General features: G+C 40.8%; 1 protein-coding gene across 3 annotated transcripts in view; it reads right to left on the bottom strand.

The window, feature by feature from the left end:
* Nucleotides 1-14,389, bottom strand: part of LOC134541304 (uncharacterized) — a 475,001-nt gene extending 460,612 nt beyond the window's left edge. For all 3 annotated transcript variants that reach the window (XM_063384632.1, XM_063384633.1, XM_063384634.1), the window contains exon 1: nt 14,324-14,389. In XM_063384632.1, coding sequence (XP_063240702.1) covers nt 14,324-14,332 — 9 coding nt within the window. In that variant the 5' untranslated portion in view covers nt 14,333-14,389. The remainder of the gene's footprint in view (nt 1-14,323) is intronic.
* Nucleotides 14,390-19,353: the final 4,964 nt, after the last annotated feature.

The raw sequence follows: 19,353 nt of genomic DNA, 5'->3' as shown, positions 1-19,353 counted from the left end.
AGACGCGCTAACAGAAAATAGGTATGGAAACTGCCAAGGAAAAGAGTTTCGTGGGGTTGGCTTAACGAAACGGCTTTCCTCGAGGTTTCCTCTGCAGACGTCCCTGCCCACGTCACTGCATGTCTCCTCCAGCGCTCTCTCCAGCTCTGTCCCTCCAGCAGTCGGTCCACGAGGCCTGCGACTGTCGCTAGGGCAACTCCTGCGGCGGTGTTGTCTGAACAAGGCTGGATTCACTGTTGAATAGACAACAAGAAAGATACGAGATATCACCGCCACGTTTTCGATCTTGCGCATTTAACAACAGCGCACAGAACAGTCGTGTGCATTTCTGTTATCTTCGTATGGCGCAACATCCAACAAGAGAATAGTATGGTGTCTTTTTTACAGGAGTGTGAACCGTTTATATTTGTGTATTTATTATTATTAATATAAAATACTGTTACGAGTGGGAAAACAGAGCTGAAAAGGATAGTTCAATAAATTCAGTTTTATTTATTATTAGTATTTACACTACTAAATTACAACACTGAACATGTCTGCCCACAAATCAATCACTCATTCATTAATCACTTGTCTACAGTTTACAATCTCCCCACTGAAGCTCGACTGGCAGTGGCTCTCTGCTGATCGTTCCTTACGTCGCACCGCCTTACACAGAGCACAGTCCCGAAGCACCAGTCTCCCCATACGAGGGTCACTTCACAGCCCCAGCCACTTCCATGCTCCTCAGCTCCCTTCTGGAATGGCAGCGTCATCAGGGCAGGCTGGGACGCAACTGCACGCAACTTCACGCAGGCGTGAACCTCCAGAGATGCCGTGGAAGGGTGAAGGAGGGCAGGCGGGTAGCGAGGTGCTGTTGCTAAACCAAGTAGACGCGCGGCAGTAATGGTTCGCGTCCCACCCGCAGCTGGCTGGCTATCCAGGGTACTGGCCCATCTCACGGCTCACCTACAGTACACTCGTAACACTGCCCCTACCTTAAACCTGTTCATCCCGAACAGGTATCACATCTCTCCCGCTGAATCCCCCCAATCCGTCCAAATGTACCAATTTCATTCGTTCCCTCTCACCTCTCTGGATGCAGCACACCAGTATACCACATCATTTAGCAGTTTTAACACTTCATGTGGGCCTTTCCACGTCAATTGAAGATAAGGGCACCTAATCTTGCTTTCGTTGCTGGTTGTACAGCCACATCAAATTGCCCTCCTGAAATTCGGTCGAGTTAGCCTTCAGGCCGTACCTCGTCTTCATCCAGTTCGTCGCTAATGGGAGATTCTTATGAGTCTGATCGTGTGTGTCACACGCTCCTCCAGACGAAGGACACAGTCGGTGGTGCTGGTCAGCTCTTGGCGCGGACGGCCGAACTTGTGTCACACGGCAGCCTCGACTCACGTCCATACACAATACTCGTGGGGATCTGTCCAGTGAAGTCATGGAGTCATTTCCTACAAAAATATTCTTTAATGTCATGGTAGTCAAATGTTTGACAACTATCCATGTGAATGGTTTAATGTTTAAATGAAAAAAGTAAGAAGACAAACAAGCGTTTGAGGGGGATGGGAGAGTTAGCGGAGCCGATCAACTCTAATAGGTGCTCCAGGCAGCAGACTGCCTGTTAGGCGCGACGTGAAACTTTAATAAGTGGTCGATGAGCTGGGACTTAAGGACCTTAATTCTCTTATCACTTACTAAATGAATAACCACATTAATATGTAACCGACCCCAATGACGTCTGCACACCGCGCAGATCCAAGTTTCCGTGGTACTATACAAAGCAAATTCATTTATTATATTTTAATCTTCCCGTTTCAAATATTGAACTGGCGTATTACATATAATTATAATCATTTTCTATGTTATTTTTTTTTACTTACGTTGCTATGAAAATTTAAAAAAATGTGCAACTTAGAATAAATTTCCAATTTACCTCGAGTGGTGCAAGTTGACATAATCCTATGGCGCTAAAACTTTCAATGATTCATGTTAAAACGCTGGGGTGAGTTGGCAATTAAAATACAACGAATAACGGTACATTCAACTATTTTTCAATTTAAAACATTTTTTGAGCTAACATCAAGTCTTACTATTAAAAAAAAGTTTGTATTCGATATAATATAAATCGCAACAAAGTTTTTTTAAAAATATTTTAGACCAGAGAATGTCTGAATTCCACAGACAAAATTTGTCTGCTGATTCATCACTACAAAACAAGTTATAACCAGCACCGTCATTTTTGTGGCTGTAGAAAAATTATCAATTAGATAATTGAGGGTAACAACATTATTTTCAATATATTTTTGACGCGTGTTACTACCCCCAATTATTTCAGTGGAATATTTTTTATACACCCACAAAATTCGTGGTTGTTGGAGGACTTACTTCAATAAAACAGTTCTGACGCGCAATTATCCATATCAATTACTTTATTATTTACTTTGAAGCGGGGATTGAACCGCAGTTTTAAAGAGGTACACCCCCTGCTTGGTAGGCCCTTTAGACCATAAGACGTAGAGTTGATTTCAACTTATTTTGACGGTCGAATTCAGACTCATTCTGTATATTTGAAGTGATGCATTTTTTTTTACCGTTACCAAAATTATAAGTAACGTTATGGCTTATTTAATATTAATGTAAGTAATATAAAACTGTGAGAACAAGTTTTTAAAACTTTACATGCGATCCATCCCCTTTTATCTTCACAAATTTTACGGGAAAATCAAAATCCACTGAAGATTTTAACCGAATCACACAAAATCTTACATAAAGTACAAAAATAATTCCCAAATTCCACGTCACAGAAAACAACGCCAATCAAAACTTTACTGAAACAGGTTTTCCACGAGAATTTTTAATCACTTAACGCTAGTTTGCAATTAAGTATTTGAGTATTAACTGTTTAGCCTCAGAACGCTTTAAAATATAACCGTGTATACGAGATTTTCTATCGACACAATCATATCTCATTACGCTCGAATACTGTCAGGGGTGTATGTGTGTGTGAGGCGGGATGATAAGCGCGACGCTCGCTGGTATGTCTAGCGCGGTATCGCCTCTAAGCGCAAGTACAGTTTAAAAACCTTAATCCGAAATCAATAGTACTTTTCAGCCCTCAACGAACTCTTAATGCTTTTCGTAAGCTAGGATATGTTGAGTAGTTTAGAAATCGCGTTGTTTTTCCTGAAGCTCTGCTCACCGCGTGTGTGCCCAGGTAGGCGGAGCTCTTAAAATAGGAATATTTCTTACTGTCAATTATTAAGCACTTAAATGCAAGCCAACCTTCTTTCAATGACGGAAATACATTTTTAAAAAAATTGGTTGTCTGTAAAGTTGGTTTACGGACGATAGTTTAACATGACGTCATAACAAAACATTGATGAAATGATTGCATACTTTTATGAATAAAATTGTATCATTTTTATTTAATTATCACTATTTTGCATGGATAAAAAGGAGTTAAATGAAATCTACAATTTAATTGATAAATTAACTTTTATTTGCACTCATTAATTCAAATATGTTTATTACTTTAACGAAGAAGAGTATTTTAACTATAAATTTTATACATGTTTGCTATTTAACTTCTTCCAATCTGTGTTATTCTGTTAAGGATAGGACGATGATATGAAAAGTAGGAAACGAATGGGAGTGTTTCAAGTTTAATGTGCCTCGAAAAAGTCAAATCGATGTATGTTCCAATCCAGTGGGAGAGAGATAGACGCGGCGCAAGCGTACAATGAGCGTAACGGGACACAGCGTAACGGGACAATGTGCGTTACGGGACACTATTTACGTGCGTGCAGCCGGCGTTGATCGATTTATTAGACGTTGTCACGTCAAAAAAAAAACAGTGGCACAGGCTTGGCTGAAGAACAAAGTGTTTTGTTCCGCTGCGTCAGCGCAACCCGACACCAACCACCGCACAGGCAAGGACAAGCTACTCAAAAAGGGCAACGAATTGGCCGCCACACTCGGCTGTCGGGTGAGCCTTCACTTTGGAGGCCGCAGCCGTCAGCGGTCTGAGGCATCAGCCCGGACCTGCCCCCATGTTGGCAGCTCTGCGTCACGCGGACAGGGAAGCCTTCATTTCACAGGCGAGAGTGCCACACCCGAAGGTTCCCGAAGTTCATGGTCGCTTGTATAAACCGGTGTGGCATTAAATTTTGCTGTCGATTAGGATAGGTTAGCTGCATTATAAATACTTTAGAACATTGTGGATGGTTGGTTATATTAGGTAAGTATAGCTACATAAAAAAAATTTACAATGAATTTAAAAAAAAACCGAAGATGCACGATTGGGAGTTTGGCTCTCTCGTCTGTGAAAAGAAGGCTTCCCCACCAGCCCCGGGCTGCGGCCTGCCCCGGTGTAGCGGAGGGCGAGCAACTGAGTGAAACCCATCTCTCCAGCTGTTAGTTGCCGTAGGGTTCCCTAGCCCGATGCGGAGTCGACGTGGTGAGCGACGACACAGCTCCGGTGCTAGCCTGGACAGCTAGGCCTCCACCGGACCACGGGTTCACTGGGTCCCAGTGTGATGTGGGCGCCAGCAGTGCTGATAGTACACAGCCAACTGTCTGGTCAGCTGAGCGCAGTACAGGGGCTGAGGCGGTGACTATGCTGGGTTGGTGGTCCCAGCCGCTGGTCAGTGCCGAAGCTCTAATACCCTCCCGATCAAACAAAAGTGAGTGATCCCTAAAAGTTCGGTTTTAAATAAGCTATGGAATGTCTAATAAAAGCGAACTGGAATGTTTCTCCCACCCTACCCTATTAGGGCGCATATGTGGGAAGGGAACGGGAGAACGCCGGCCGTAAGGTCGGAATAATCTGTTACTTGCCGTATTTCCCAGAAGCCGCTTTTATGATGAATTACCCGACCCTGAAACCACGCAATTTGAAAACTGCTCGAGGTATCCGAGTGGTTGTCTGTTTGTTAAAAGCATTAAAGAATACGACGAGATCGGATAAGTGTTTCTGTTTACGTACTTCGCTTTATGAACTGTAATTTTTAGAAGAGTGAAAACTGCTAAAACGTGTGTTTTTATAATTATATTTAGGCAATAAATCTTTGGTAGATATTGTTGGAAATACGCCGCCACATAACGTGACGGTCACCGCTCAACTCTCTCAACTGCCCCGCGCTTAGAGGCGACACCGCGCTGGGAGCACCAGCCTAGCGTCGCCCTTACCTCCCGCCTCGCCAGCTGGTAGTGACCTAACTATTCCCATTCTATAATCCCGTGTTTTGCTCAAGATTTAAAGTGAATTTTGTAACGATGTAGGCCTGTGTATCTTGTACTGCGCCATCAGTTCGTGGTGTGTCCCCAGACGAACAGAAACTGAGTTGTCCCACTTGCGACCCCTGTGCGCCAGTGATGCCCCATTCCAGGTCATTACAATACATATTTACGTGCCGCACGGTTAAAAGTGCCGTCTTTTTGAATGGCCAAACTTTCATAAAATGTGTGTGTGTGTCTACCATGAATGGTTTGTCAAATAAAATGTAAAGAGTCTTCCAGCACTCGCCTGTGATGCGTAGACATGTAGCCTCGGTAACGAGCCAATCCATGTATATTCTCATGTTGCAGATAAACTTATAATACGAAACTCGAGACACGAAATTTAACGTAGAATTCTTTTTACAAACATTTTGAGTATGATAAATGTACGAAAACTTTTAATTACAGGATAAATGGTAAAAACTATTCCACTTCTTTTACAAATTAACTATAATTATTTTTAAAAAGATGGTAGTACTGACGGCGTCAGGCCTAGCCGAACAAGAGTACCGAACCGTTGCATGGAAATGCCTCAAAACTGAAACACCGAATTTCAATGATGCAATGGCATTAATAATGATTTTACCTGAATACCTGTTAACAATGTTGTTGGTACATCATGGAGTGTTACGTTGAGTATCTTGAAGGTCTTCACCCTTCGCACCGAGACATGACCTTCTTTCCTAATATTTAAATTGTATGACATTTCCTCCTAGACTGGAATTATCATAGACTCCATTTTTTTAGGTTATACTTCTTTAGGTACGTTTGGGATGACATTTTAGTTTGTACCGTAAATGCGATTAGTTAAACGCGCATCACACAAAGAAGTTTAACCGGTTGAAAGTGAAATGCGCATGCACGCAGAAACTGTCATAGCAAGATGGCGGACCCACGTGGGGCGTCATGCACCCGTATACATTAACTTTCGCGAACATCGGGGGATTAACTTGGCGCATTGGTGTGTTAAAGTAAACTTTATGGTAGTGAAACTATATTGGAACACGAAAAGTCACAAGATAAAATCGCAACTCTAAAAAAAAAACCTATAATTTATTAGCTAGGAAAATTGTGTTGGAGCAAACATGGCGTCAAAGATCTTTAACGTTTTGTTGGTTCTCTAAAGCATTATGAACGTGAAGTAGGCCTATCTTTTAAAACTCGAGGTCCAATAAATAAATTAAAACAAAATTAAACTAAAATATTTTAAACACACAACATTAAATAGGTATATGTATGTGTATGTATTTTTGCCTAAACGACAGATTCAGTATGTAAATACTTCCTACGAACAAACCTGAATCTTATTAAGCTGAGTTAACATTTGAGATTTAACAGTAGGAATTTCATCACTATATTATTTTATCAAACTTGGCCTAGCATATATGTAGGCTAGCAATTTCTTGTCTCTACACAGTATGACGAGGACTTTTCAATGTTAACGAATGTTTGTCAAAATTGTATTGCATGTTTGTCATTTTTTTCTGTTTATAACTATAAATTATAACAGGGTATTGAAGGATAGTTTGTACTATAACAGCAGTACAGAGTGTTTGTTTACATTTTTACCGTTGCTATAATGCAATCTTTGAACCATAATTTGCTTTGTTTACATTTTTGTGAACATTTCTACTGAACCACATTTTGTTTTGATCATGATTTATTATTTATTTGGATACGTTTGAGTATGTACAGTTGATATACATAATATTGTGTTATGAAATTAGAGACCGTTTAGGCCTCCAACAATGTTTCTGAATGGCATGATGTGATTGGTCGCTACTTCGGTGATGCAGCATTTCAAAATTAACTGTCTGAATTTTTGGAGCGTCCGGCGAGTTGCATCGTGGGATCTGGAACACTGAAGAGTCTGTTGGCCCAGCACCGACAGAGATACCGTCCTACGCGTCAGGCGAGGCTGAGAAGAACCAATAAAGTGCGTGCTGCGCCGCAAATTTGAAATAATTGACACACATTTATTGTTCACCTAAAACCCCTATTAGAAACTTTGTAAGCGCATTGTTGATCCTGATCTAATCTTTCCTACTAGAGTCCCGCTACGTTTTCCCAGCGCCGCAATCGAGAGCATGGTGTGGTTTCACCAGCCAAGCATAAGACATCTTTTTTCTTCCCGCCTCAGGCCATGAAGCGACAGGTAAAAGTGTCCGGCTTCGTGCCCATGAGTGCTTTTCTCAGCGTCCTCCCAGGGCAGTCCTCTTCCCAGAGCTCAGCTTAGGTTAGCAGCTCCAGTCATGCTCCCTCATGATGTTCCAGGCCTATCGGGCACGTATCGCCACGAGCTAGCAGATCCCCCCCACTCCCCCACTTCCCCTGGTGCAGTGACCCAGACTGCACTCAAGGTCTCCTCGCTGGTTGGCGAGCGGCCGACATTCGCCCTCTCGTGGCTAAGGCATTAAGGGGCCCGCCTCGTCAGGGGTGTATGTGTGTTGGTGAGGCGGGATGATAAGCGCGACGCTCGCTGGTGCTTCCAGCGCGGTATCGCCTCTAAGCGCAAGGCTCTGAACTGGCACGCATTCGTCTCGTCGTCACAGGATAACTGTGAAATTTGAGCGGTGACAGTAACATTGTATGGCCGAGAAATGAAGATAAAGGTGTAATTCAAGTCCCTTAAGTGCTTCCAAGAATCTGTTCTGGTTGTTTTACGCCCAAAAATTACTCTGAAAACATGCATTTTAGCCATTTTAACTCTTCTAAAAATACATTTTAAAAATTTAATCCGAAATCAAAAGTACTTTTCGGCCCTCAGCGATCTCTTAAATGCTTTTCGTAAGCAGACCCCACTCGGATATCTTGAGTAGTTTTGAAATCGCATTGTTTTTCCTGAAGCTCTGCGCACCGGTCCCGCTTCCCTCTAGCCCCCTGAGAGCAGCTCCAGGCTAGGTTAGCACACTCTTCACCCCGCCCTCTGAAGAGGCACGACTCAGGATCTCTCGTCCTGTGGTCAGGCGGCGGCTTGTTTGCACACTGCCCCACCTAGCAGGTGCTCCCCGAGTCTGGTACACATCTTGGAAGTTGCGGCTGAACAACTTCTGTTGAGAATATTAAGGAACGTGTTTGAGTCATGTTCAATTAAGTTCTACAACCACCGCGAATTTTGTCGGTTGCAAATGTGAAAAAAAAATGTTTCAATGAAATAATTTTGCGATGATTGTAGAACTTAAATTATTCATAATCCAGTCGGCCCATTAGCTTTCGCAAGTTTTACAATAAAAATTTTGTTTATCTTCAAAGACCATAAGTCGTAGAGATGATCTCAATTATTTTTGTCGTGATGAGACGATGATTTTCGGTGGAATCCAGACTCACCAAGACAGTGAGCTATTGTCAACACACTTACTCTAAGAAACCTTCCGTAATGTTTGTGATACGGAAAACCCTCCGTTTATGCTGTCGATTAATATTTGTATTATAACCACTTAACATACCTTTACATTCGTAGATATAGTGATAGTGCATCCTTTATCTCCATTTAATTTTTTCTTGTGGAGACAACTCGCTTCAGGGCCTGTGGTGGCTCAGAAGATACAAGATAAGACTATTTGTTTAATGTTTCCACGCCTATGAAGTTTATTTGCGCATTTTTATAGAAGCTTTTTACAACATATTTCCATAATACATATCTATACACACCAAAAAAAATTGGTTATCTGTAAAGTCGGTTTACGGACGACAGTTTAACGTGACAACGTCATAACAAAACATTGATGAAATGATTTATCCAGAAGAAAAGGAAATATATTCGGCCTGAGACTGAGCCGTAATAGGTTTTTTTCAACCAAACCATTAAAAATATTATATTCTTTGAGGAAATTTTTTTTAAATTTTTTCTATCTTTTGTATGATAAAATTTACCTCTGCATACTTTTATGAATAAAATAGAATCATTTTTATCGAATTATCACTATTTTGTATGGATACAAAGGAGTGAAATGAAATGTACAATTTAATTAATAAATTTACTTTGATTTGCATTCATTAATTCAAATATATTTATTACTTTTGAAATGTTGCGTACGCCGTATTTATTTCTACAATTACAAAAAAAAAAATTCGCAGCTGCCAGGATTCGAACTGACGATGTTTTGATAGGAAGACACCAACGCTAACCACACGACCAAGAGGCCACACTTAAAACGTAGTGGTTTCAGATGTTATATATAATATTTTAAAAATTTTGTTCACTGTAGGGGAATAATATTTTTCGTTTCTATAACACGATTTTATAACAAATACGCATCCCAAATACACCAAACTTATTTATAATGTGTTACAATATTTTTTTAAAACATTGTGCAAAAGATCCCGGGTGTAATTTGAATTATTAAGTGTAACTGTAAAACACCATTGTTGGTTCAAAACGTATTTGAATATTCAACATTACTTTTAAATAACCTTACCGATTGTGCTGAAAATCGGTGGACGATCGTTTAAATTACATAATATTAATAATTCAAACGACGAAAATATGATTGAATAGTCAAATCGATGGTTGTTCCAATCGAGTGGAAGAGAGATGCCACGCATGCGTAAAATGAGCAAACAGGACACATCCGTAGTGGTACATCCGTAGTGGGACAATTTTTCGTGCGTGCAGCCAGCGTTCATCGATTTATTAGATGTCACGTCAAAAATATCTAAATGATGCATAAATCAAACTAAAACTGTAGTTAAGTACTATTAAATCATTTACGAAGTCTGAAATATGAATATTTTGATTTTGGCGCAAAGTCAAACTGCAGGTGCATCAAGTGGGTTTTTAAACATGGCACTGCCAATCAAAACACACACAAAAAATAAACATATTTGTTTAATGAAATACACTAAAAGTAATCTTCAGGCAAAATGTGCTAAGGCAAATCCCGAAATCACTGCAACAGGACATTATAATTTTACTTGTACAACTACTGCAAAACTACAAATGAAATATTAAAAAAAAATCTTCAGTAAACCTTCTAACATGCGAAAGAACATCTCAACGCCGTGTAACTGGGCAGTCGGTGAGACTTTTAATCCAAACCGGCTCAGCACAACATTTTGTTTCATCGAAAGTCTATCTACAACTACTAATTGAAAGTGACGTTAACGTCGAGATACGCAAGAGACCAAGGACGCAGTACTAAACAAACGCAAAAAAAAAAAAAAAAAAAAAAAAACTACTAAGATCTATGTATATCAACAAGTGTGTAGTTGTATTTGTTTTTCTTACGTCAGTTTTTACTCCGATGTTGAAGAAATTTGGCTCAATTAACGTTCAAAACAAGAGGAAAATCGCCGACTATCTGAGATTACACAAAACTGCCTTTTGGCCCTGAACGAAGCCGCACCACTTTGTGAGAGTCCAGGCAAGGCCGGATACTTCAGCCAAATGTTTATAAACCACGCAATGCTCAAACGTCACCCACCCTACAACTTGAAACTATAAAATTAAAAAATAAATCTCTTAATAGGAATTATATTTTTCTGACAATAACGAGACGAGTTTATTAAATATTATCAAAACATGATAATAGTGGTAATAAGAAAATCTTAAGCCTTTTGCACAGATTTCTGACGCATCTTTAAAAGTATTCGGGACACTTCACGGTTAAAAGGTGGAAACGTAAGAAGTGGATAGTTGGTCCATGCTTACGTTGGATTTTTGCGTGTTGAGTAATTCATTCGAAAAAAAAAAAAACAATTATTTAACTTGTTGCGTATTGAGTTTCTGGCGTTTTCACGAAAATTATAAACTCAAGACTTACTTCGAAAATTTGTATTTTGGGAGTATTGAAATAATTAAATTTCCTGGTTTAAAAAATCAACAAGTTTTTAAGGGGTCGGTCTAATTAATAATTGTTATTTATAATGGGGAAAAAAATTCGTACTAACTCAACGCGTTATCCAAGTTCCAACAGAGATTCTCCAAAACAAACATCTTTGTTACAGCGTTGATAGTTCCCCCCCCCCCCCCCCAGGGTTGATACCGCGACAACCTGCCTTGGGGTAGTTGCCTCGCTCTCGTGACATCACGTCAGAACTGTCGTGAGAGTGCTCCGCAACTCATATTCACTCATTCCTTGGATACGATTTAGTGATTTTAATGAGAAAAAAAGGGGGTTGTCTGTAAAGCCGGTTTACGGACGATAATTTTACGTGATAACGTCATAAGAAAACACTGATGAAAAATTGCATACTTTTTAATTTTTAAATATTATTGTTACGAACGTGAGCAAGGCCGCGACACGTGCAGGTGCAGAGCTGGTTGGCGGTTGCCGCAACATGATATGCGCCGCGCGCGCTTGGAAGATTACAAGGATTGTTGTTTTCCCCCCTCCTTCCCACTACTCCCCGCGCGGCGCCCTGCCTTTGACACGTAACTGAAACCTGACAGCTGTGGAGTTACACGAGCCGCCGACACGTGTTTCGAGAGATTTCTGCCGTCGGGTCGGCGCGGAATGACGCGACTGGCCCCGGCCGCGCTCGCAAGTTCTGGAAATTGCGGCTGATAGATAAAACGAGAACGGCGGCCTCGAGAGAGTCAGTAGAGCTGAGAAGAGAGTTCAGGCAGGAGCCTTCCCGCAGCGGAGTCTCCGGGCGATAGTGCCGCGGGTGCGGCGGAGTGGCGAAGTCCTTGGACGAAGGTTCCAGGGCAGGGAGTGAGTGAGTGAGTGAGTGGAGTCGGGAGTTTTCCCGCGGCGGAGTTTCCGGGTGATAGAGCGTTCCAAGTGAAGTTGCGAGCGCGGAGTCGAGTGGGATCTCGGTGAAGAGGAAGTAAGTCTCGGCGGCGGCGGAGTGTGGCGGCGGAGACCCATGAGGGGTGCTGCGGCGAGAGTTGCGCCAGAGTTGCGGCCCAGCGAGGCGTGTGGATTGTGAGAAACGAGTGACTGGAGGAAGCAACCTTTTTTTTTTTTTTTAGTGCAATTGATTAATTGGCATTTTTAGATTATTAGCTAGTGATGTAAATAGTGGCAATAAATAAAACTGTGTGTGATAAAAATCTTTAATTGGGCTATCCTTTACGAGCCCGCAGTAAATCGTTACATTATTTACAGTTTTTTGCAAATTTAATTTAAATAATTTGTTTAAATATAAACACGAACAATTAGTTAAAAAGCCCGCTTTAACCTGTTTGATATTATAGAAGATTTTCTCGCACGGTGGTTGGCCGGTTCTTGCACGCTCGGCTCAGGCGGAACGTGACAATGAGTCATGCATTTTAGTGCGTGCAGCCGGCGTTCATCGATTATTATAAGACGTTTTCACGTCAAAAACTGATAAATAATAACTGTAAATGTAAATTTATGTTGAGTAGCATGTTAGACGTGCTAAACAAAATTTTTATGTGCACAGAAAACACCAAGACCCTCCTGTGCCGTGAAACATATTTTTCATTCCGCTTATTCGCTTACCCATCTTTATGGCATTTTTTCTTTTTGCGACAGCATCACACCAACTGCTGCATTTAGAACGAAACACTCCGCTTTTACATTGTCCTTTTACGCGCATGTAGGTAATCTGACTTCATCACGACGGAAATTCCCTCACATGACAATTTTTGGCTCTAGTATAATTTATGATACCCGAGGCGTTTAAATCGTACTTTGATATTAAAAAAACAAATTATATACGCAAAAGTGGTATCGCAGAATATAGGCTACCAAATCGGATTGGAGTGTAGTATGGAATACGATACTGTAGGAAATAGACGTGCGGTATCGTGTTCAAGAATAGAATAGGAAGGTGTGTAGGATAAATATATTACGTTCCCGGAAAGTAACTTTCATGAAGTAACGTATTTTGTACGAAACAAGCACGCAAATGCCCGCGCCCAAAACCACTCATTCACGCGCTTATCCCATGAGAATGTGTCCAGGCGCGCGGCCATGTTGGTTGCGTCATCAATATTATTACGGCATCAGAATCTAGACCACTACATCGTACTGTTAATAGAAATACAATCGTGTCTACCAACCTAAAATTCTACTTTGCCAAATATATGAAAATGTTCACGTACGTTACAATGTGTGATGTTTAGTTAGTATGACTATGTTTTTACTTAGGGGAAAAGAAAAGTTAATTTAACTACATTTAGAGGGAATGATGCAGCTGTATGTAATCATGTTAGACAAACATTCAACCAATAGAACTTATTTATCAAGAAGATAATAATGAACTATCTTGTAAGATACCATTGATAAAGAGAGATCGTGGTTGCATCGGGGCCGTGTTCCGCCACACGCTGTAAGGCGAGTGAGTTGGGCAGTCACACGTGGCTGATTGCAGGAGAATAACGAGCAGTCCACAGCCGAACTACAATCAGCCAATCAGCCAATCATCCGCACTCTCGGGCCCAATACCAACAAACCGCAGGAGTCACTTCCGTAAAGCGATCAAGGCCGCGTCTAGTACTTATGTACTTATACGTACTCGTCCCGCAAGAGACTTGGCGAGGGTCATCCGAACTGGAAGCATACACTTACCTGCGCGCTTCTCGAGTACGTTCAAGTTGAGAAACGTCGACATTTTGAAGAAGAAAAAAAAAAGGGGGTGGGGGGGGTTGGTAGTCTATGACACACACTGTCAACAATTCAGGCTCGCAATGTCATGCACCAGGATTAACAATGGAATTAAGTATAAATACTTAAAACAGTTTCATAATTAAGTTTAAAAAAAAAAATACGCGCACTTAAACTGAACGAAGAAACGATAGAGGGTTGCAGAAAATACGTATGTCAGAGATACTAATTTCAGTTAAAAACACTTTGCCAAGGATAAAATTAATTTATTATAATTTGACTGTCAACAATCGAACATTATTGCCAAAACTTATAAGTTGGGAATATTAGGAATGATTGGAAATTGTTGGTTTAGAAAGCCAAACCGTTTAAAGAGGTCATCGTTAGTACTAAGGGGGGTGAGGGGAATCGTGGAAACTCAACAAAGCTACCACTGCAGAACAGAACCACAAGCTGCGACGCGGACAGCCGCTGTGAACCGTGCGGGGGTGGTGTGAGCTGGTGTGAGCTGACGTGAGCTGACGCGAGCTTACCTTGGCCATGTCGCGAGTGTGTGGAAGCGGTCGCGCACCTCACGTAGCGCTGAGCGGCCACTGACACTCGCTTATCGCGGCGCTCGGCGGAGCCGCACGACGCATGCGCGGTGCTGATCAATACCAGCGCCAACCAGCGCCCGCCACTGCGCATGCGCGCGGCTGGAAGCCGGGCGCGCACTCGCGAGTGCAAGCCCCCGACCCCCGCACCACGTAGCCAACCTGCATGGCTTCTGCACCCCCGTGTTTCAGCTGGGCCCAGCCTATCTAGTTCTAGTCTAGTCATGGCGCCAGTCGCTGCCCTCCTAGCACATGGTGCCAGGGGCGTAGCCAGGGGTGGTTTTAGGGGTTCCCCCCTTAGCACCAAACCTTTAATTAATTTCTTATTCATCACTCAAACAAATTTCATATTAAAATTAATAAAAAAATTTACCATAACAATATTTAAATTTAAGTACCGAAAACTGATAACATAGCACTATTTTACTCCTTAAAATCCAAATTTTCCCGGGGGAGGACCCCCCCGACCGGCCCGCTTTAATACGGGGGGGGGGGGGGGGGCATGCTTCTTAACACCCCCATACACAAATCCTGGCTACGCCACTGCATGATGCATGCTACCTCTCCTGCATGATTAGAGCGTATAGGCTTCGGTCTGAGACGCTACCCAGACCCCTCCCGCGCCAGGAAGGCCAGTCTGTTGGTGGCTTCCGTGGAGGAAGAATCTGTCGTCAATTTTTCTTGCTCTCGCAGGGTTCAAATCGAAGAATCCATGACATAAGTGTGTTTTCAATCAAATTTTTATTATAACATTATTAATTTATTGTTTATATTTTTTTTTACAATTTGTTTGGATTAAAATTGCGGAATTTAAGTATTTCGGTCGTGACGTCATAAGCCAAGATGTTTGATTTTTATTAAAATGTTATTAATTAATTTTTTAATGAATTTTAATTTTTTCCCCCCAATTTTCTAACCTAAAAACACGGGTTTTCAATATGGCGGCAGTAACGAAAATTCCAACATTCTAGAATCCATGCAAAATTGACGTTATACATATCCAAGATGACAGACATACCTAATGTTAAGTGCAATGTTTCTAGAATCCAAGATGGAGACCATAACGAAATGTACAAAGATGAAGTCTTAATTTAAGATGGTGGAATTTTTTATTAAAATTTTAATAAAATTTAGTTTTTATTAATTTTAAAAATAATTCTGATATTCTAGTAAAAAATACGGATTTTAAAGATGGCGGCGTAACTAAAATTGCAACGGTGATATCATAACTCAAAATGTTGGCTGTGACTTCCTAATGGTGGAGGTCGTGACCTCGGCGGCTTTGTGCGGCTTGTCGCCGGGGAATTTAAGCCACTTGGGAGAATTTTTATGCCGTTGACATTTTTGAGGACTAAAATGGGAAGTTTTCCCTCAAAACGGACATTTTTTCCCTCGAATATTGAAATTTTTTGAGATTTTTAAAGATTTTTTTTTCCTTCAAAAAAATTAATATTTGACATATTTGGGCGAATTTTTGGCAAATTTCAAGAAATTTTTGGGCAATTTTTGAAGTTCAAGGTCATCCAAAATGGCCAATGTGATGACACAATCCAAGATGGCGGTCATCGGCTCCGGCTCCACAGCCTGAAGCCCGGCGCAGGAGCCAGGGCCATACTACTCGTGATGCAAGTTTTTGCACAGTTTTACAGTTTCATGCTGTAAGACTGGCAAATTTTGTGACCTGTGTGTTTTATAAACTACCATAGTTTTCTTGCATTTGTTTCGTGCTGCGTTCTTAACGCTCTTGTGTTTCTTATGAAGGATTGTAAGTTCAACTCCTGACTCCGTGCGTTCGTACATATGCGTACACATATTATTATTTTTTTGCTGTTGTTAAAATAAACGTTTTTAATTAATCAAGTTAGGTAGGTGTGTTACATAATTAAGTTATTGTATGTTTAGAGACCCAGATACTTTCTTTCTGCATTTGTGTTGCTTTCTCTCTTTCTTTGTGGGTGTGATATGCTGTATGTGTAGAGACCCAGACATGTTTATTCTGCCATCATTTAGCTCTTGCTTCATTATTTGTAGTAGTAATGCATGTACTTTGTTAGACAGTTATTTTTTTCGTAAGGGTAAGTTTTTGCACATTTGGGTGACCGTAACCAACATGAATTGTGGGTTATGTTAGGTCAGTGACATTCACAACACTCCAAACGCGAAGTTGCAGGTGCGAGAGGCGAAATTTGGATTATGTCTTGGGATTGATCGGGAGTAAGTGAATCTGACACTTCCCGTCAAACGACAAGACAAACCACGGTGCGCAGTCGTTTAGTTGGCAGGCAAGTGCAAAGTACAGGATTTCCATGCAAGAATGCCCTATTTTCAATGGTATATTATAACAAATTAATTTAGACTATTTATAACAAATCATACATCAAATTGAAGGTAAACTAACATATTCTTTCCCTACAAATGTTTAATTTTACGGCACACATCCAACCTAATGTCCAATTCTTCCCACGAATTGGTTAACAAGTCCATAGTAATGGAAGAATATCCTCTTCAATTCTGTTTCTCAACTTTGGCTAATCATTAGGTAGCGGTGGAACATAAACACATTTTTTTATATAGACCTAAAGGAAAAAAAATCTCATGGCTTTATGTCAGGTGAAGGTGGAGGCCAGCGAAAAAGAGCTCTGTCATCTCGAACATTACGACCAATCCAATGGTCAGAGACTTCGACATTCAACCACTCTCGTACAAAGAGATTCCAATGGGAAGGGGTTCCATCCTGTTGCTAAATAAAGTTTACAGGTTCACCCTCCACTAATTGGGGAAAGAGCCAGTCTTTCAACATATCCAGATAAGCAGAGGAGAAAGCAGTACTAGCGCATACAGTTGTCTAAAACTGTTTGAGTTACTCTTTAATTGTGACCTTGAACCAAAACTCTACAATACTTACAGTTGATACCATTGAAATTTATAACTGGGGCATTCTTTTATGGACTTACTGTATATTGTTACGAATGTGGGAATGTAGGTTTGGAAAGGATATCCCAAATTAATATAGTGGTACTATGATGGTGTCAGCCGCCATCTTGGATTGTGACGTCATGGCGGGATCGTTACAAACTGTTACACTGTTGAACTGTTCGCCGCGTGTTAGTGGTGGTTCCTCACATCCAATAGCATTGAAGACTTTCTAGCTCTCTTGAACGACAAATAAAAATAAAGGGGCGTGCAGTACGGAGCATTATGACCAATAACTTTTGTTATTGATGTTGATGTCATTTATATGTTCAAATAAAGAAGACAACAAGCGCCTTGTTATTTAACATCGTGGCGAGCAGTTTAACAATCGGACACTTCAACCTGTATCACGTGAAGATCTGTATCAACCTATCAACTGTTCGCCGTATCAACTGGGTGCCACGGCAGCCTGTCATTTAGTACCTGGGTTCACCGGTAGGTCATGCTAGACACGTGCGAGAAAAACTGCAAGCAGATCGCGCTTGAGTTTACGCTTGGCTTTCCTAGAAATAGTCAGCATGCTGCAATCTGAGGAGATAATATCGGTTGGAATATGTATTTTGCCACAGAAATCTGGGACAGAATATGTAACGTCATAAGATCAGTACGGTGGTCTAGAGTCTCTTTTAACAAGCGAAAATACCAGTTTGCAGTGCACTAGAAAGGATTTACATAACACATAACATCCGAACAAAAATAACTATTTTATTCTGTATTTCCTTAGTTTTTTTTTCTGTTCAAAGAAAAATAAACCTAATATATTATCGTGTAAAATTGTGTTTTTCGATGTAAATGTCGCTTAGAAAAACTTAAACTACACACTATTACACCCGGAAATGCTTTACCTACACCTCCTATCATTGTACCTTAGCTAAGCACATATCCTTCAAGTTTATGAATAATTAAAGCCAGAATTACATTAGTCGTCGCATCTGTCCGTCATCCGTCCATCGTCCATCTGTCCGTCAGCCTCTGAGCGACTTACAACACTCCGTTTCTCCCTCAAAATTATTTTCCCGGTGAATTGGTTGTTCTTTGCCTGTGTTAGTGCAATGGTAGACTAGACTAGAACTCTATCTTTCCTCAGCAATGAGAAGTTCACAAGCTAGCAAAATTGGTTTAGGTATTTTTTGTAATTTTTTCTTCATTTTAAATTTTTTATTAATTAAATTTTATTTAAAAATATTTTTTTCTGTTATTTTATGATAACTTACAAAAGTGTGATGGTTTTCTCCGTGTGCTCCCGATTATTCTTGTCAATACATTTGCTCCTGATTATTCTCGTCAATATGATGATGGTTTTCTCCGTGTGCTGCTGATTATTCCTATGGTTTCTTCAAGTGCTTCTGTCTATTCTGAGAAACCGCTCTCTGCATGAAGGATTTTTTACCTAATGAGTCATGACATTTTATTTGGAGTTACATTTAATTCGTGAACTTCTGCTACTATTTCAGAACTTGCATTTTTTTTACCATGTGGAATTCAAAAAATAAACAACCATTACTCAGTCAAATAATACACCATGAGACATCTGTGAAGCACTAACATGCAAGACGAACTTCCTTCTCCTTGGTGTCTAGCGAAGCCATCCTTCTTTTGCGATCGTTAGTGAGCATCCCGCATCCCACATAAAATAACTAAATAATATTTACCTGTAAGCAACATGTGGTGTCATCTGTTGTTAAGAATCGACACTACTTTAAACGGGTTATTTTACATGAGATAAATTAACTCACACCACTGAATGGTGCTATTGTAGTCAGTTAGATTCAAGTAGTCTCGTAGCCACGTAGCCTCGTATCCTGTTAGCTACGTAGTACTGTAGCCTTGCAGTCTCGTAACCTTGTGTCCTGGAAGTTTCGTAGTCCTATAGCCTCGCGATCACATAACCTTGTAGACTTGCAATCGCATAGTCTCGTAACCTCATGGCTCGTAGTCACGTAGCCATGATGCCTTGGAGCCTCGTAGACTTGTAGCTACGTAACCAAGTAGCCTTG

The sequence above is a fragment of the Bacillus rossius genome, chromosome 18 (assembly GCF_032445375.1).
Source record: "Bacillus rossius redtenbacheri isolate Brsri chromosome 18, Brsri_v3, whole genome shotgun sequence".
In the NCBI taxonomy this organism is placed as follows: domain Eukaryota; kingdom Metazoa; phylum Arthropoda; class Insecta; order Phasmatodea; family Bacillidae; genus Bacillus; species Bacillus rossius.
The sequence above is the reverse complement of the archived record's forward strand: the minus strand, read 5'-3'. Positions and strand labels throughout refer to the sequence as shown.